This window comes from Schistocerca piceifrons, chromosome 3, assembly GCF_021461385.2.
Source record: "Schistocerca piceifrons isolate TAMUIC-IGC-003096 chromosome 3, iqSchPice1.1, whole genome shotgun sequence".
Classification (NCBI taxonomy): domain Eukaryota; kingdom Metazoa; phylum Arthropoda; class Insecta; order Orthoptera; family Acrididae; genus Schistocerca; species Schistocerca piceifrons.
The window spans coordinates 470,994,103-471,015,010 of NC_060140.1; the positions used below are offsets into that span (position 1 = coordinate 470,994,103).

The 20,908-nt window shown below is 45.2% G+C and overlaps 1 protein-coding gene across 2 annotated transcripts in view; it reads left to right on the top strand.

The window, feature by feature from the left end:
- LOC124788083 (cyclin-dependent kinase 14) overlaps positions 1-20,908 on the top strand; it is a 709,064-nt gene that overhangs the window by 517,816 nt on the left and 170,340 nt on the right. For both annotated transcript variants that reach the window (XM_047255181.1, XM_047255180.1), the window contains exon 2: positions 6,483-6,617. Coding sequence is in view for 1 of the 2 variants with exons in the window: in XM_047255180.1 (XP_047111136.1) it covers positions 6,483-6,617 (135 nt within the window). In the remaining variant the exon portion in view is untranslated. The remainder of the gene's footprint in view (positions 1-6,482; positions 6,618-20,908) is intronic.

The following is a 20,908-nucleotide window of genomic DNA, read 5'->3' on the forward strand; positions in this document are numbered from 1 at the left end:
TAGGTGCAGCAAGCATTTTATCATTTTGTGATGGAATGCCATATTTAGGGGAGACTGAGGCTGGTTGTTACATGGGGCAATTCGTTACATGCGAACTTGGAATTAAAGGATGACAGCGGCGCAGTTTCCTTCCGATAGACAGTGGCAGCTGAAGGTAGAATCCTGCTGTCGCTCGCTGGAGGACGGGCCGTCAGTATTAGCGAGAGACTGCGAGAGGAAAAGTTTCTCCGTCCATTCGTAATTTTTGAAGTACATGGCGTTAAATTATCTGACAGCATTCTTGTTGAAAAATTATTGAAAAAAATGTAGTAACTATCCCCGGTCTTCCCTATTGTTCCACCTAGAAGCACAGATTCTTTGTGAACTGCTATCGAGAAAGCACGATTCATATCGTCGTCATTTTTGGTAGACCAATTTTTTACTTCGTGGGGATATTTCACCAACAAATAGAACTCTTGAAATTTCGTTGTAGGATTGTAGACAAAGTACAAAGTCGCTTCATGAGTAACAGTTGTGTCTGAAAAGCTCTCCTCAAAATCAGTCACGCAGTCTTGACAAGACTCATTCCTCAGTTTGCTGTGACGAACGTGAAGCGAACACAGCTTCCGCTTGAGCTAATATTCTCCCAAGAATTAGTAAACCACTTTGTATATTCAAATGTCGGGCAAAGTTACTTCAATGTGATGGTGATCGCTAGAAGGAAAGAAATACTATTTTACTTTTATGGTACTAACATTTTTCTAATGATCTCAAGATTTCTTCATTGATGTATTTACTTATCTAACTCCGCGATAATTTTAATTGTTTACAGCGGATTTAATGAGAATTTGCTAATATATGCTTTCTGCGTTTCTTCACTTATTTTCACCCCTCAATAATTCACAGGTTAAATCGGTAATTGATATTACAGTGTTCACTCGTACTGAAATGTGGAAGTGTGATACTTTCTGGTTGGTTGGTGTCACACTCCTCTCTATCTGCGAATTCCTCTTTTCAGTATATTAATTGACTGTGAAAAGTGTCGCCGTCGACATTTAGTCAGCAATGTTTTTAGGTGTTTTACTTTCTCCTTTCCAGCAGAGAACCAGAGTTTGATGTCGCACTTCAGAACTTTCGGTGTAGCATTTGAGTTTCAACGTCGTCAGTCACTTTCTCCCCGTTTGTTAAAGTTTGGATGTGTAGTACGGTTGTGTCAACGTGATGACAGACTGTAATGAATTTTCACTCTATTTATTCGGCTATGCTTACTGTCAACGAGTCGCCGCTTTAAAGATGGTTGGTAACTATCACCAAACATTTGGGTCGTACGCAAATTTCACCTGGCACCCTGTATTTAACTATCTACAGAAGACTATTGAATTGTATTAGAGTTTACTCATGGGAAATTTAATAATAACTTTTACTACCAAATTAAGCCTTTTGACATTGCAGTGCCTTCGATAACAACCGATAATGAAGCTGTGCTTTGAGATTTGCTTTCACCTAGTGAAAACGCTATTGAAAGACATTAGATGCACTTCACTATTAAGTTTTCTCTTCATTTCGCTGTCTCGCCTTACACAAAAATAGCCATGAAAAAAGAAAACAAATGGTTCAAATGGCTCTGAGCACTATGGGACTTAACATCTATGGTCATCAGTCCCCTAGAACTTAGAACTACTTAAACCTAACTAACCTAAGGACATCACACAACACCCAGCCATCACGAGGCAGAGAAAATCCCTGACCCCGCCGGGAATCGAACCCGGGAACCCGGGCGTGGGAAGCGAGAACGCTACCGCACGACCACGAGATGCGGGCAAAGAAAACAGTAAACTGTTCACTTATCCAGTGGTGTTTGTTACTCTGCTCCCATGATTTGGAAAAGAACTAGATTCATAGACAGCCATTAAGGCAAATATTAAAATTAAGACAAATATTAATTTCCTTGCAAATTAATTCATTGTACCATATCTGTGATCGCTCCCAGGTTTTAGTAGAAACAACGTACTTGAATTACCGCTCTGATCATGAGGGCATACGATACTGTGGACTTGACTTTTTATTGCGAAAATTCGCATATAAATTCCTGGCTGCCGAATGTCGTGCAACTTTCTCGAATGCAGCCAGCCAGCGAGCGATTCATACTCGCCGACGCTGCCGTCACCCCTCCCTCCCCCACCCTCTCCAGTTCGTTCCCTCCCTCCCCCTCCCGTTCTCTCTTGCTTCCTTCCCTGCCCTCCCCCCCCCCCCCCACCCCCATTCGCCGCCTTATTCGGCCGTGAGGTAGTGCTACTTCTCAAACGGCCACCGTATTGCGGGCGAGGCAACTGCTTAAATGCGAGAGGAAGACTGTGCCGAACCGCGACACGGTGTTCCCATTGTTGCTACCAGGAATAATGCGCTGTTGAAGGCCAGGAAACGGCTCGGAGAACATTCGTCACAGCAGAAGCCGTTGCCGAGACCATAGTCACGGCGAGGTGTGCCGTACGGGCGGATCGTTCTGAAGAACAGGGTCCTCCCTGTAAAAGTTTCTTTCACGTTGCCCCTCATTTCGAAACTCTAGGTTGACGGGTCATTCGAACCTCAGGGAAAGTATCGCCAGGAATCCTCTTACAAGGAAACGCTTTTTGTGCCTCTGCTCCCTTTGTCGACAGAGTTCACGAGGTACGAAGGGGATCGCAGCTGGCGTTTCCAAGCCTCCGCCCCCCCCCCCCCCCCACTCGCCCACTCGTCCTGTCTTCTTCCTCTGAGAGCTGCGAACAAAACTCTGTACCTACTGTTTCGTCCTTTCATAGCAGAAGCATCACATTTGTAACATCTGTTTATTTTAGTGAAATTTTGTTGTTTGCACTGTGCTGCTATTGCTTGCTGTCGAGTAACGTAGTGTGTGTGGGAGATTTCCATGAAAAATGAAAGTTTTGCAGCCAAAAGATACGACAGATACACATATCCTGATACTGGAAAACTCACTCATCAAACCCATAGGGTATAGAATCATGAAATTTGGAAGAAGCAAGATTTCATAATGCAAGTAAAGGAAAAAATTAGAAAATTGTTAATTTGTGATTCTTTTATCGTTTGTTATTCGACTTCATAATTAAGAGTAAAACATTTTCGACAGTCTTGGAATTCCCGGGACCGATATCTTGCGAGTATCAGTGTCGATAACAGCGCGAATCCTACTCGCATCTAGCCATGTTTTTTTATTATTTTAATATTTCAATATATATTGTACGAATGTTACATCCTTAACTTGAGAATGACCCTGTGGCGGTTTTGGTATAAGCAATATCAGGCGTTCATTGAAACTTTCTCAAACCGCAAAAAGAGGTGAAACAGTTATCAGTGGCCCTAATCACCTCCTTCTTTACTAATGTTGTGAAAGAGGAAACGTAAGTCTTGAGTAACTGTTACTAACCCCAGACAGAGGAAAGACGATAATTTAAAGAGAAGTACTGTCGTATTGATTGTAGGGCCATAAGCCATGGCGCAGTGGTAGAGCGTTACCTATGAAGACTAATATTCCTGTTTCGAATTAATATATAGCACACAGTTGTAACGAGTTATAGAGTTTCAACTTGTACCATTGCTTTGCAGTGGCCAACATATAATACATTAGGAAACCTACTTCTCGCGTTCCGATTTTTTTTTTCTAATTCTTACAGTGAGTTTTAATTTCCATCTCCGTACATACCATAATGTTCAACTTCTATCTGATCTAATATTTGATATGAGTCAGTGAAGGTTGTGGAAGTATAACTAACGCTTAATTTATATAGCAGTGCCAAAGTGCCTAATGCTGAAGTCGCAGTGTCTTGGAAATAGTTTTCATCTAAATTAGAAGAATAACTACAGGTGAATGGATGGAAAGAAATAAGGTAGTAGTCTTTATTCTCAAAAATGTTCAAATATGTCTGAATTCTTAAGGGACCAAACTGCTGAGGTCATCTGTCCTCAAGCCTACACACTACTCAACCTAACGTAAACTAACTTACGCTAAGGACAACACGCACACTCATGCCCGAGGGAGGACTCTAACTTCTACATCTACATTTATACTCCGCAAGCCACCCAACGGTGTGTGGCGGAGGGCACTTAACGTGCCACTGTCGTTACCTCCCTTTTCTGTTCCAGTCGCGTATGGTTCGCGGGAAGAACTACTGTCGGAAAGCCTCCGTGCGCGCTCGAATCTCTCTAATTTTACATTCGTGATCTCCTCGGGAGGTATAAGTAGGGGGAAGCAATATATTCGATACCTCATCCAGAAACGCACCCTCTCGAAACCTGGCGAGCAAGCTACACCGCGATGCAGAGCGCCTCTCTTGCAGAGTCTGCCACTTGAGTTTGCTAAACATCTCCGTCACGCTATCACTGTTACCAAATAACCCTGTGACGAACCGCGCCGCTCTTCTTTGGATCTTCTCTACCTCCTCCGTCAACCCGATCTGGTACGGATCCCACACTGATGAGCAATACTCAAGTATAGGTCGGACGAGTGTTTTGTAAGCCACCTCCTTTGTTGATGGGCTACATTTTCTAAGGACTCTCCCAATGAATCTCAACCTGGTACCCGCCTTACCAACAATTAATTTTATATGATCATTCCACTTCAAATCCGACTTCCGACGGGGGCAGCCAGCCGAACCGTGGCAAGACGCTTCAGACCGCGCGGCTCGTTACTCTCCATAGCAAAACAAAGTATTTGTAAAGTTCCATCGTTGTGTAGCCGTAAATGCGAGAATAACAGTGTTGTTAATAAAAGTTTCTGTAAAGAATATAAAAATTTGAAAATGATATTACTACTAATGTTCAGTACAGAATAATATAGTATGAGTAAAAAGTCACACCAATTGGTAATGCACATTAGTGGCGAAAAATTCCTTGGTGACAGTGAATAACTGAACATGTGTTTCGATTATGGCAGTTCTAAAATCTGACATAGCAGAGACGGGGTCACAGTGGGCATATTTTTTGTTTTAGAATATTTTGTGATGAAATGTGATATTTTTGGATTATTTCATGTCTTATAGGAAGCCTGTACTATCTAGTATTAATGTATATGTTTTGTTTTGATAAAAACATTACGAACAGAATAACTGACAGCAAAGTGATGTGATACGCCCACTCTGCCCCCATCATCTTGGGGCGACATGAGCGAGCATTGTTGTGTGGCTCACTGAGCGACAGTAAACAAATCCACCGACAGACTGGAAATATTTATTTTTCTTAGTAAACATTATTTTATAACTACACTGTATTTGTACATAATAAACGCACTGGACAATGTAAGTATCCATGTCAGGGAGAAATACATATTGATACAGATCGTTTTGTGCCGCCGACAGTGGAAGGTTTTGGTAGCCTTTAGACTACATCTGTGAAGCTAATTTCACGTGCTTCTGCATCTGCAACAAGCAGAAAATCTCTGTCAAAGTTACATGACTTCTGCGCTTAAGTTACAATTGCAGTGCTTTCACTTTTATTAACAGAATTGGTATGGACTACGCAATACCGAGAGGGTATTTCTTTTCCTTTTGTTGCCACTTTCAAAGTAACGTCATTCGCTTCGAGCTCACCTTCCGAGTTAATTTCTTCTTCATCGTGAAGACTCGAATTATCGTCAGTGTCCCTCATCTGAAGAACACCAGAGCCTTCATGAACTGCTTACTCTGCCGGCCGCGGTGGTCTCGCGGTTCTAGGCGCGCAGTCCGGAACCGCGCGACTGCTACGGTCGCAAGTTCGAATCCTGCCTCAGGCATGGATGTGTGTGATGTCCTTAGGTTAGTTAGGTTTAAGTAGTTCTAAGTTCTAGGGGACTGATGACCACAGATGTTAAGTCCCATAGTGCTCAGAGCCATTTGAACCATTTTTTGAACTGCTTACTCTGTCCCATGTCCCATCAACACAATTAAACACATTTATTCAGTCACAAACAGATGTACTAGTTTCGTGTTTCATAAGGTATGAAGAGACAATAACCATGATAACTGCTATTTGGTTTTTAAAAAATGGAGACGTGCAAATCCTTACCACAGACGTGGCAAAATGTGCAGAGAAAGATAGTAAAACACAAGAGGCACAATTTCAGTACTCCAGAATCATACAACCATCTAGTTTTCACAGTCTTCAAAATGGTCAGAGAGTGTACGCTACATGTGTAGAACTATGATGGCATCCTAAGAGTCATATTTTATATCAATCAGTTGCTCGCGAAATTTCGCGTGCGTATAAATAGTACGTCATACCTTGTACTCAAACTTAACAACCCACCATGACTGGCAGGTTAAGCGTGTTCATGCGTCGTAGAATGTCAAGTCGCTCTGGAAGGACTCCGTCTAATAAAGCTCACACGTCTTGTCCTCTAATACGGGAGAGGAGTTGTTACGGTACGATGTTTTCTATCACTTACAGATGATGTCTTATCAGCAATGTTTCGACATATGACCTCCGTAATGGAGAAGCGCGGCAACTTACACGTGTGCACCTGCTTCTTGTTGCAGCCATCTCGAAGGAGGAATCCGAGGAGGCCAACTCCCGCGGCGGCAAACTGCCGTACAATGGCTACTCGGACGAGTTCCTCGACCGTCTCGAGCCCAACGGCAATATCCCCGCCGACAAGGACCTGCGAGGATATGGTGAGTAATTACCCTGCTACCTAGCACATTTCTGCATCTTGCAACACAAGTTATCTGCATGGTATAGTACGAGGATAATATCGATCAGTTCCGTCAGATGCATTTCTGGCTAAACTTCACGAAGGGCCGCCCATTCGCTGCACTTGTTAGTGGTATAGAGCAGATACTGGCAAAGGATGACTGTGTCAAGACGGAGACAGCAAGTCAACAATTGTTAACTAGATGTGTCCTCATGCTGGTAACATACTAATTAGTCGTATTTTGTGGACCGTCTTTCCGTCACATTCTGCTTCTCTCTCTCACTCTCTCTCTCTCTTTTATCATTTCACTGAGTTGCAAATCTTCGTCACTAGTGTAATTTGCGCGACTCCAAAACAATAAAACAAAGTTCAAAGAACAGTGTATGGTCTCCAAGACCTTAGAATCAAATCTAACGTAAAAGAAAGCAATGTGTAATGCTGTTAGTAGCAAAATGTTTTCTATTAGTCCGTCTAACAGATGATAATGAGATGGTATTGCATTTCAAGTGGTAATTCACGAATTCGACTAAAACACAGATCGGAATATTTTGGCACGTGATGCTTTCTCTACAGAAGACTGAAATTTTTGCTGAATTAATTCTCTCTCAGTTAGTTGCTCTTTGAGCGACACCGACTCGGAAGCAACTGTACAGAAAACATAGCATTCCGAAAGGCATTGGAAAAGCGTCGTAGCGCTAAACAAATTGCCAAATGTAATCAGTAGTCTACTCTTTTCACCAAGACAACAAAAATCCAACAAAAATTTAGAGATCACTTACAGTTGCACTTTCGGCATTAAATAAACATACCAAATGCTGCCGTGACATATGATGAAACCATTAACTCTACGGCTGCCGGGCACGTACACAATCGCAGCCAGTCCCAAAGCGGACAATATGTCCTAAAACAAGTTAAAATTTGCATGAAAACGACTTTAAACACACACTCCACGGATGATCAAAAACAGAATGAGGAACGTCAGCCTCCTTAAAATAGCTACTGTGGAACCAAGTTCAGAATCATCGCCGGCAGCTACCCATGCCACAATAAGTTTCAACAATCTTCTTAGTTAAACACAAAATGAAAGTCATACGTAACTTGGAGCTTGCAAATTACGAGCTGGGAAGCTGTTCAGCGTGAGACGACGATCTCACCACAATTTTGCACGTCAAGGCGCCCAGTGATCGGCACCGTACATCCGACGCGCGCCGAAGACAAGGGCGGCGAGCACGGCGAGGCCCGTGCACCACGGTTAGGGACGCGGGCTTGTTTTCAACACAAGTTGACTTGTTGAACGCCGATCGGAGACCCAGTCGTCACACATTCACTTGGAAAACCCGCCGGGGGAGCAGTCAAAGATAGCAGGACAGCCGAATATCGATATCAGCGATGCAAGTCGAACACCCTAGAGCCAGCCGCCACAGCTCAAAATGCTTTTACGCATTTTGGTTACGTCCCTCATTTTAAAGGCGTTGCCACTTGATTGAGGATGTCTACTTAGAACTGCTTTTCGAATTCATCTTGGAAGTTGACGTTGCACCCCCTGGCCTGGATGTATGTACTTATACGGCTGGTAAGTGTGTCATTAAGCCGTTATTGTATCCTCTCCTGACAGGCTGGCCCACAACTACTGTAATGGTACTTGATATCTTGGTTACTGGCAGTATATAGGACAGAGTTGACGTCCGAGATGGCCCCACACGTGATATATAGTGGACAGATCTTGCTGGCCTCCGGAGTACGTCAACATCACGCAGACAGTTCATACAGGCAAATGCCTTGTGTGGACGAGAATGATCCTGTTGGAATATTACACCACGATACTGTCGCACGAGGGGTAAGGCAGGGCGTTGCGGGATGTCCGTGACGTACCGTTGTGCTTCCATAATCCCTTCAATCACTACCAGTCCTGGCCTGAGGTCATACCCGATGGCTCTCGACAACAGGACGCCAGGAGCAATATCGCCGTGCTCTCTAAAACATGAAGAATGGACGTCTCCCCAGGTCGCCATCATAGCCGCCGACGAAAGTTGTCCGGTGTAGTGCAGAAACGCGATTCATCACCGAACGCAGTGCGACGCCATTTATCAGCAGCCCTTGCTTCTTGCTTACGGCACCTCTCCAAACGCAGCCGTTCGTGTTATTCGTTGTCTGGCTCCTGCTAGCTTCCGACCAATGGTGCAGGATGACAGACAATATTGCAGGGGGTCCCGTACTTGTTCTCGGATGGCTGACGCGGTTATGAAAGGGTTACAAAGGGCTTGGTCACTTGTGATAGTCCGACGTGGTAGAGTGGAACGTGACGATCAGTACGACTGCCAGCACGTCACCGTGCAGTCCGACATCGGGCCACTGCCATAGCAGAATGCCCCACAAATCTGGACATCTCACGATTCGACCAGCCGGTCAAATGGGACTCACAAAGAGATTACTTGAAACCTCTGGCAGGCGCTGATAACGCTGTCTCACAAGAGTATGTGGCATCTCTGTGCCTTTCACATGAATCATTTGACACCTAGCGGTGTTCATGCCCCTTATGTATCCTACAAGGCCTGGTAACAACACTAAACACGAACAATACTAATGCACTCTGTTGGACGTTCTACATGTTACAGAGAATTGCAACTCTAATCATTTACATAACCGTGTTCGACGTTGCTGAAAGTATATGTTACCCGAAAACGTCGGATTTCTCTATATTTTGAACATGTATTGTCGACTATTTTTATATATGGTAATGTCTAAAAAGTTTGTGATTTCATTTTCTTCATGTTCAGCCATGAAGGTGACATTTGGAGGGACATTGTTGCTAGGTGATCGATATCCTGCTTCCCTCCGTCGTCTTGATGTACCACATACAGAGGCCGACTCCTCGTAACGTAGTGCCCCCACACTAATGGATGTAAGACAGTGATTTATGGAGCCTGAACACAGCGCATTTAACTCAATAGCTGCTATGCAACTGCAATAGATGTGTAGATCTTTCAAAATGGAAAGAGACCGGTAATCATTGCAAACAAATACGATATAGACTGCAATAAAAATGTTAAAAGAATAGTAGTCTCTGATACATACCTGTCTTTGAAATAATGTCATGATTTCATGTAACTGAGTACTTTAAGACGCTTTTTGTTTTTAAATCGACAAAGTGTTCACGTATATAACCAAAAGCAGGACGATGGAAAGCTTGTTGTAATTAAATTTTTATGTCGATTACAGTTCATGCATACAGATGTGAGTACCTTAAACAAGACGCGCAGTAGACCCCCCCCCCCCGTCCTCCTCCCCCTCTGTCGATTGTCAGCGTCGCACGTGTTTCCATGGAGTCAGCGAAGCGCTCCACTAGTAAATACTCTGGGAGAACACATTCGAAGTTGAACGCGCCACCAGTAAAAAGCAAATAACGGCATATTTCTTCATATCCAAACATGCGAAGTGGTTGCAAATGTCTACCAGTTCATGAAAAAGTAGCTGTGCTAGATGGTCCATTCAAACGAGTGGCCGAAGCAACTTGCGTATCGTTCACTTCCGTTCGGCGAATCGAGAGAGAACCGGAAAGGACCCATACAGGTGAATTTCAACATATCATAAGGAAATGCCCAGAATATCTTAGGCCAGTTCAGACACTTTTAATGAGCAAATCGTACGCCGCGTGGTGAATAATTTCTACATTAATGATAAAGGAAGACCCACTTTAAAGGTGATTCATAAAATTTTACAGAGTTTAATGAAATCTGAAGGATGTGTAAACGCATTTCATACAAAACTTAGCACTCTAGGATTTACATAGGAGAAGACGACGAATAACTAAAAAGTTCTCCAGGAACAAAGTAGCCTCAAGACAAAACGAATTGCGTACTTCAGGAAGTATCCGGGAGTACAGACGTGCATGTCGTCGTCTATGTGGACGAGACGTACATTCACAGTTGCCACAAAGCGTCGTACGGATGGAGTGACAGTTAACTATAGGGTCTCTTGAAACCTGTTTCGAAACAAAGCAGAATTGTCATCAGCTTTGCTGGCGAGGAGGCCGGTTTTGTACCGAATGCCTATATAAGATTTAAATCTGGGAAGAAAACGGGGGATTGTCACAAAGACACGTCAAAGTATAAAAAGTGGCTCTAGGAGAGATTAATACCTAATCTACTACCTCATACTGTCCTCGTTATAGGTAGCGCTCCTTGTCACAGAAAGTCACAATAAGCGTATAACTGGGTGCTCAACCAGTAACTCCACGAGGAGCGATATGATGTCTTGGTTTACAGAAAAGGAAATCAGGTTTGTTTCCATCAGGAACACCGTGCTCCACGACTGTATCAACGAGATCCACGATAGAAGGAAGGGCAGCATCGGTCTTAAATTTTTAATATGTTTATTGCAGGTCGGTTTCAGCTACTGTTCAGCTATCTTCAGTACATTATGTCCAAGTCGTGACGACTTACCGTAAATACGGTAGCCTAAGGAACACCTTGACATTACAGGGAATAAACATCAGTTAAAGGTTGGTTGTTATCTGTAATGTCAAGTGGTACCCTGTGCTATTATATTCGCGACAAATCATTACGACTTGGATATAATGCACTGAAGATAGCTAGTAGCTGAAACCGATCTGGAATAAACAAACTGAAAAATTACGCCGATGCTGTCCTTCCTCCTAACGTTGAAGAGAGTGTTCCTTTCTACAAGGATACGCTGAGACCTCAGTTGTACACGCTGATCAAAATGAACAAACAAGGCCACATGACTTATAAAATAGACAGTATTTTTACCGAACATGTTCTTCCAATGTTAAGACTTCATCTATGCCACCCCATAATTGAATCCTACCCCTTTGCTCGTCCGCTACAGCGCAGTACCTCTTCTCTTGCCTTACATTTCCCCCTCTTGCGCATACGAGTGTCCCCCTCTGTTTGCATGAAGTGTATCTATTTCTATCACTGCTTTAAAAATACTGCACGATCTGCGCTCCTTCGCCTAAACGGACTGCCACGGTTTTCGTATCTCAGGCGGCGTAAATGAATAGAGCCCGCCCCATTTAGCGGGCGGGGTACATATCGATAGGCGAACAGGACCTCATATTATTATTCTACCTATTATCAGACCGTGGGAAGGCGTGGACTACGATCCTACTTGCAGGGAGACACTGATTTGAGTAGATACGGGGAAAATAGGGGTAGACAACGCAACAGAAATAAAAAATTTAGAAACTAACGCAAGGAGGTATATTCTGAAATTATTACGAAACAGCGTACTCTTAACTGAGGGCATACTCCATTGATATAGACACATTCACAGAACGACATGTATAATAACAATCACGTATAGCTATATACGTTTAACCGAGAACGCTTTGGAGAGGGAATACTGAACCATGAGTACTAGGTTTCGTGAACAAAATTTGGGCGGTAGACTCTGCTGAACATCAGCTGCTGCTCTCTCGTAGTCTCGTGAAGCACTCGCGATCGCCAAACGACCGAAACGGAGCATCAGTACTAGACTGTGCCCGAAGTAACGAGCCGTTAAACTTTACCGCAGAATGGTGGAGCAATCCTATCGACAAGATGCGACCGCGGGCGAAACAGCAGCTGGTGAACCATCCAAGATGACGTTCCAGAATCGGGCCAGAGCGGCGATGCTCAGGGGTTTTGTTAGCTGGTCGGCACCTCAAACTCACGCCCCTGCGGCTGAAGTGAGTAGTTCTGGTGCCAAATTGCTGGGTGCTGAAGCGGCTGGCTGTCACCTGCTGTGCCGTGGAACTCGCCGCTTCGTTTCTGCAACAGAGATTTCGTAACCTTACCCAGACTCGGCAATTGGGACGGCGGGCCTTAGTGTGTTCGTGCGCGTCTGAAGACGAAGAGGATGCTCGGTTTAGACTTGAATACTTTTAAAGGCCGCTGCCATATGGAACATTATTAATTAATTAAAGCATTTAATTGATTTATCAGTTCCTCACACAATGACGGCAACCGAAATCTGTTTACAGAGATAATGATTTATTATTACAAGGTTTCTCTCGTTTCTGTAATTATTTAGGTGCTTCAATTCGCGGTTGAATCTCTGGATACATCGAAATAAAATTGCTCCGCAAATTATGTATAGAGCAGCTACTTGTTCCTCATCAAAAGATCCCATGTCTGTCACCTGCCTCATATTTATTAATGCCTTCTCGACTCATGCTTTCTTTCAGGCCTTGCGCGGGCGCCGACGCGGACGTCACTGTACGTGGCTTTCGTGGGACAGTTCGTAATACGATGTGTTATAAATCGTGCACACACAATCCTAAAAAGTGGTGTCATTTTCAGTTCAGAGCAGCAGTCGGCTAATTCCCCCCTCCCCTGAAAAGCTGTTCAGTTGGGCTGCATGACCCCCGACAGAGCGGAGACCTCAGCATGTTGCCACACACGTGGTGTGTGGGTAAACCGCGTGCACGCAGTGCTGTGCGCGAGCCGCACGTGGTACCGCGGTGCTAACCCCCGGGGTCGGTCGGGCAGCCCATCTGGCGGCGAGACTCGCACTTGGTGGTGCCGGCGCCGCGCACTGCGACTACCGTGCTGCTGCTGTGCGCGCAGCGCCGCGGCTTGTTCCCAGCCGCTGCAAAACATCACGAGTGCGGAACGCGTGTTTCACATCCACAATTAATGCCTAATTACAATTTCTCTAGTCAGTAGCTTCTGCTTTTATTTGTATATTTATGTTCGGTAATGCCCAGTGATACTGCCATTAAGCTTCGTTATTGTTGTATTCCCACAGATGCGTTGACAAAAGCTCTGCGTAGGACACAGTGTACTACACACTGAGGCGACAAAAATCATGGGATAGCGATATGCACATCTGCAGATGGCGGCAGTATCGCCTTCAGAAGGTATAAAAGGGCAGTGTTTTGGCGAAGTTGTCGTTTGTACTCACGTGAAATTTTTTCCGGCATGATTATGGCCGCACGACGGGAATTAACTGACTTTGAACGCGGAACGGTAGTTAGAACAAGACACATGCCATATTCAGTTTTGGGAAATCAATAGGGAATTCACTACTCCGAGATCAACAGTGTCAAGAGAGTGCCGAGAATACCACATTTCAAGCATTACCTGCCGCCACAGACAAAGCAGTAACGGCTTTCGCTTAATGACTGAGAGCAGCGAGCGTTTGCATAGAGTTGTCAGAACTAACAGACAAGCAACACTACGTGAGATAAACGCAGAAACACATGCGGCACGTACGACGAACTCTCTGTTGGGGTAGTGCGTCGAAATTTGGCGTTAATGGGCTATGGGAGCAGACGACCTACAGCGAATGCCTTTGCTGACAGCACGACATCCCCTGCAGCCCCTCTCCTGGGCTCGTGACCGTATCGGTTGGGCCCCAAACGACTGCAAAACGTGGCCTGGTGAGATGAGTATACATTTCAGGTGGTAAGACCTGATGATAGGGTTCGACTGTCGCGCAGACCCCACGAAATCATGTAACGAAGTCGGTAACAATGCACTGTGCAAGCTGGTGGTGGCTTCACAATGGTGTGGGCTGTGTTTACATGGAATGTACTGGCCCCTCTGGTCCAATTGTACGGATCATTGACTGACAAAGCATTTGGAGATCATTTCCAGCCATTCGTGGACTTCACGTTCCCAAACAACGATGGAATTTTTATAGATGACAATGCGCAAAGTGACCGGGCCTCAATTGTTCACCATTGGTTTGAAGAACATTCTGGACAATTCTGGCGAATGATTCGGCTACCCAAATCGCCCGACACGGATCGCACCGAACATTTATGGGACATAATAGAGAAGTCAGTTTGTGCACAGAATTCTGCACTGCCATCAGTTTTGCAATTGTGGACGGCTATATATGCAGCATGGCTCAGTATTTCCACAGGGGACTTCCAATAACTTGTTGACTCCATGCCACGTCGAGTTGCTGCAGTACGCCAGGCAAAAGGAGGTCCGGCACGACATCAGGAGGTATCCCGTGACTTTTGTCACCTCATTGTAAGTTGATTCTGAAAAGTGCATTTTGACACTTTTAAAGATTTCCAACTCGTAAAAATTAGTGGACTTCTGGTGCAAAGCAGGATGTTCTGTGTCGGGCTGGAGGGCAAAAAGAGCCGGCAGCAACGGCAAAAAAATGCGTTCGCCCCGGGTAGTGTCATGGCCACTGCTCCTGTTTAACTTGTATGCCAATTACCAGCCGACACCAAATTACACGACTTACTTCCTGTATGCTGATGTAGCTATCACAGTTTAAGGAAGGAGTTTTGAGGATGCAGAACAAAGCCTAGAACGCGCTCTAAGTCCGCATACGCGAAGTTCCCTGAACGAAACTGCTCAAAGACAAGCGTCGTCAACGCCTTCCATCGTATCCCAAAACGAGCAAGATTTTAATCTGGAATGGCGTCAGCGTGGAACACACAGATAACTCGACGCACTTTGGTGTCGTACTGGACATACAAGCAAGACAGCGAGAAGACGCGCCATAATGTTGCAACAAGGAATAAAGTACTGAAGAAAGCACCTAACAGGAAACGGGGAGCTAGACCAAGGGTGCCGAGGATCGCAATCCAGACACTGTGCTTCTTCACAACAGGATATGCTTTCCTGGTATGTTTCAGATATATACCTGCCAAGAAGGCAACTCAAGAGTAAAAGCAATACCCGCTGACTAATAATAGGTTACATGCAACCCACGCCACACTATAAACTATAACAAAGCGAACCGATTTACGGATCCCAACTCCCGAAGAGCCGGTTACGAACATACTGAGATGCTTAAAGCATACCTTCGATGAATGCCACTTCTCAGTTCGAGGGGTCGTGTGGACATGAAAGACTTAAATCCCGCAACAGATTAGTGTACAAAAAAACTTACAGCGCCTCCAAGCTACTACTCTCCACTACAGGACACGCCCAGCGGCGAGAACTGGAGAATAGAGTTCAAAGTACACGATACTAGAAGCAAAGAAGTCTCAGTAAACATTGGCTCTAAAACGTATGCCTTAAGAGCTATGAGCACTTGTTCATCTTGGGTACTGTGAAACACATCTCTTCTACTGCAAGCTCTTTGGTGTCCATGTTTTAGGAGAAGGGAGTATGGACCTAAACAAGGAAGAAACGTCCAGTAAACATGGGCTCTAAAAGTGCATACCTTACGAACTATGAGCAATTGTTCAGTGGAACAGTTGTATTTCATAGTAGCGAAGCGGAACACGTGCTCATATATCTTGAAGTATGCGATTTAGAGCGCATGTTAAGTGAGAATTTTTTGCTTCTAGTATCGTGTACTTTCAACTGTATGCGTTGACGCTTTTAATTATGATACACCCAGTAGATAAATCTGACGACAGATGCGACAGTGGCGAATATGGGGACATCGAACATCTCAGGATCTGTCGTAACTGTTCCACTAATGTACGCTCGATGAATTATGGCGGGGAAGAATCGGACATAGCCCAATTTTAGGTCGAAAAAAATTTGGTCTCCTAATCTGACGAAGTAATTCAAGTAAGTGTTAATCACCTTGTGTCTGTATCGTTCTCTAAAGTTCCACGCCGTCAGCTAGTAAACAAATTACAGGTCTAAGCAATATCGGAAAAGGTATACCACTGGATTAAATACTTCGTAGAAACAGACCGAGTGAAACGGCGCACTGGTTAGCACACTGCACTCGCATTCGTGAGGACGACGGTTCAAACCCGCGTCTCGTCACCATGATTTAGATTTTCCGTGATTTCCATAAATCGTTATACCAGGATGCTTCCTTTGAAAGGACAAGGCCGATTTCCTTTCCCGTCCTTCCCTAATCCGAGCTTGTGCTCCGTCTGTAATGACCTTCGTCGTCGACGCGTCGTTATACACTAATCTCCTCCTCCTCCTCCTCCTAAAAACAGAACTCACCAAGTCGTTATTATGGGGAGCCAGAGATAGTAGCAAACAGCGGACCTCAAGAAAGTACCTCAGTGTTGTTATTGTTCATGATGTACAGGATGGTAAAAAAGGAAAATGTCTGGAAACGTCAGAGCAGAGTTTCGGACTTCAAATGTAGCAAAATTTGCAAACCACAGGTTGTGAATGCACTTATGTAAAACCACAGCCACAAAACAGCAGCGAATCTTCATTTGCTACAGAAGTACGTATTATATCTAAAAGCGCAGTACAGCCACAAAACAGCAGCGAATCTTCATTTGCTACAGAAGTACGTATTATATCTAAAAGCGCAGTTGCCGGTTAAACTGGCTCGAGATAATGCTTTAACCTGAACACTCCAAATTAAACACTTTAAGTCCCTATGCACAGCGTTTTTCGTTCTACGCGATTTTTCTGTTATTTTTACTGGCTGAAACTAGACCGCTAAATCAACTACGCTAGAAGTAATGTAATTACATTAATTTTTTAACACACTAAGCTAGAATACAGAAACAGCAGAGTAGTGATGTGAATGACAAGTGGTACTGCAAGGACAATGAAATCTACAGACCTCATATTTTAATTTTTGCCTATTTACAGAGACCGTGAATAAACTTTCCTTCCAACGACTGGATCGGTGACTTTAAATTACTATGACACTGATGAGAAAGAAAACTGAAATTAACTTTTAAACGCTCTTCTTGTTTTCTCAAATATCTTTGTTACCACTGATGCTGGATATAACTGCTTCTCACCAAAGTTAGCACCCGCCTTCGCATCCGAGGTCACCTGTGCGGTGGCGCTCGGCTCGCTGGCGGAAAATCTTCACTGCCAGTATTTAGCGGGCAGGGGGAGGGCAGAGGTGGTGACGTGAAGTTTCTGGTCGCCAGTCTTTGCGCCCATCTCTCCGTAGTATCTCTTTAAGTGAGGGCATGTGGTAACCAGTCGGCCGAGGGGGGGGGGGGGGGGGGGGGGAGAGAGACGTGGAGCACGGCGGTCCCTTTGTGGTGCTATACGAGAGTAGGTAGCTTTTTACCTGCACCGGCTTACACCCTCTCCATTTCTTCATCCTTGACAACACAAACCCGCCACTACATTGTACGAGCACTCATTACAGTCATCCACACGACACGGTTGCACATTTGACCATTCATAACAGGTTGGAGAAAGGCAGCGGCAAATCACCATCACTAGGACCTTGGCTAGCAAGGCGTCTGCTCCCCTACGCTCATTCCCTTAATAGGAACTACTTCTTGACTGAATTTAACATCCTCGAGGAATACTAGCTCAGCCTTTCGGGAAGTCCTGGCCTATTACGGATGATCGTCGCCGCAAAAATTCTTGCCACCAGTTCTTCGCGAGTGTCGACTTCGTCTCACTCGTTGACTGGTTGCGTGTGGCAGTCGTAGCTCTAGAACGGAACATTTCCGACAAGTAATAGTCCGGGAAATGCTGTTCGATTCGACGTTCACCACTCTGATCTGACCTTATTACCAGTTTTCTTCTGCGTCTTGTGCGTTGGTGACGGTTGGTGCGGTTTGTACACGGTTGAGCAATGTCTCGGAAGCGGCGTGATGAGTTTCGGAACGCCAGTAGTTTTAATTGTAGCGTGCAGCGGCGGGCCAGGGACCGAACAGCGGGTCGTTCGCCGCCCCTGGTGTCTCAATCCATTAGCGGGCCGGTAGTGCCCCCGCGTGTAGCGTGTAGGCTTTGATCACTGTTTTCGCCACGGTACAGAGGGGACGCGTGATTAGACTTGAAAGGCGGCAGGCGGTGCGCGCCTAATGTAATTGGAGAGCGCCCCCGTCCGGCGCCGACCTGCGGACCCTCCGTCCATTGTGACAGGTCGGCCGCTAAGTACTCGCCGGCCGCCGCAGCCGCACGCTGTCACCGTCTATAACTACTCCCGGGCGGCTCGCTTCTACCACTGTGCGGCAACTCACATCGACGATCGCGTGCCTCTATTCAGCACATTTATTTTGTACTGCGAATTTGGCAGGGTTGGATAAAAATTAATGGCAACACTGCCGTAAAACGAAGGATGTGCGGCAGATGGCATGCGCGCTGTCTATAGCTGATAGCAGGTCAGCTAAAGTAGTGCAGTGAGCGGTGACAGCTGTGTTTGAATCAGTTGCAATGTGTACTGTCCGAAAGTGCGGAAGGCCACTTCAAGCGCCATAACAATATGTTTAGGAAACATGAACAACGTGCGTGGACCAAAACTGAAGTAGCACATGGTCGGAGCGAACAACAATGTTTTCAGGGACTGCGTGAGGCGTGATGCGATGCAGCATTGCCGTATCGTGCGGTGGCGAGACGGGTGCATTTGTTTTGAGAGGGCAGGGATGTCACTCAATACCGGCCTCGTTCGGGACGACCCCACCACGGACAACATGATCATGGTAATTGACCTCCTTGGCTCCCCGCGGGATGTTGATAGCCGATGGACTTCGTGACAGTGCACAATGCCACACGGCGAACTCTGTGCAGGAGCTCTCCTTTATACGTGGGGAGGGGGGGAAGATACTGGAACACTCATACGATGACGAAGTGTTTGCCAAAATGAAGGAAGCTCTTCGTGGCACGCGCTACAACACAAGAGAAGGCATCATCTGTGCCATCGGGCGGACCTTACAAGACATCGACTGAGATGGACGTGCTAACGGTTAACGACGCCCTCAATCTGTGTGATGTAAGGTTATCGAGATGCGGCATTAATATGGTGAACGTTTGTCAATAAAGTCTTGTATGAATAATTAGAACAGGGTGGCCACTACATTTTATCCAACCCATATGACTTCGTCGAAGTGGATGAGCAGTGACATCACGGCACTGTTGCTTGAGAGGAAGCAGGATGTCCATGACGTACCATTGCTTATCAGAATTCCCTCCAGTCATGATCTGCTCTCATACCCGCCGGATCCCCATATCATGACGCAACGAGTAACATAGCTGTACTTGCTGACAACAATCATCCGGAGCAGTGCAGAACCGCGATTCATCGACGCCATTCGCTCAGCAGCCCATCCTTCCCGTTTACGGCACCACTCCCAATGCAACTGTTTGTGTTGTGGTGTTAACGGCAGCCCACACGTGCGACGGTAGGTCAGTAGTCTGGACGCTGCTAGTCTCCTACCACTGGTGCGGGATGACACAGAATCTTGCGTGTAACCGGTCTGGAGAAGATGGGCACACTCGCTGTTCATCTGTTTCTAGGTCGTACAAAGCATGAGAAACATACTCCAAGTTTTGTAAACAATAACGAGCGAAGTCTTAGACACGGTCTGCCTGAACCCTTGTTTTCCTAAACCGCATGTAGGCGAATGTCGATATGGTTCCATCCGTAATTCTACAGTTGATCGTGTACTACGTTTGTAATGACCTGTCAACGAGGTGTTGAACTTCAATGAACCTTCGTCGGTGGCCGTAGCGGATATGTCTGTAATGAAGCAGCTGCAAGGCATTTGAATGTAATGAGGCTACTCACGCAGCCCAACTGCCCTGGTTTGAACTCCGTTAACGTCACCGTCTTACTTTTGTATGTATTCTTTTCGAACTTACGTTTTGTGTTACGACAAAAGTAGAAGAGAACTAGTTCGATTACGATGTGCTGGTATATACCGCACAGAATTCCCATAAGCATGGTGCCAAATTAAGAATCAATATTGAACGTCTGTGGAAATTTCATTACAGCCTCATGCATTAAGATACACAAGTTTACAACTTAAGAACGGCGGTGTTGTGAAAAATGTTGTACCCAGAAACTTTATTATTCGGATCGAACGAAATTCAGCAAGTTATTGACATATCTTTGTTTTCAACAAAATTACATCTGCCGACACTGCATATCACACTTGGTAATGATTCTGAAACAATAATCAGCAGTAGAGGATGAAATTTACTCTCACCCCATGACTGTAGAGCCATGAACAAAGCTCAGATACATAACCACATGCGTGTGATTCTGGCATGTTACACATTTGATATTATAGGTTTCTAAGGGTTGCAAAGGGGCCGTAGTATAAGGAGCAGTCAAATCAAAACGAGACACATCAAAAAAAGTAAATAAACCATTTATTATTTCATAAATAATTGCCGTATCAACGTATTTATCCCACTGAAAGACAAGGCGGTCAATGCCATAATGGAAAAAAGCTTACGGTTGCCAACGGAACCAAGATTGTTCCTAGGAGTGCATCTCTTCGTCCGAAGCAAATCAACTGCCACGAATGTCTTTCTGTAAGGCTCCAAAAATATGGAAATCGCATGGGGAAAGATCGGGGCTGTATGGAGGACATGCAACGGCTTCCCACCGACACTTACGCAGCGTACTCGAAACAACCTTGGCAACATGTTGACGATCTCTCTACATGAG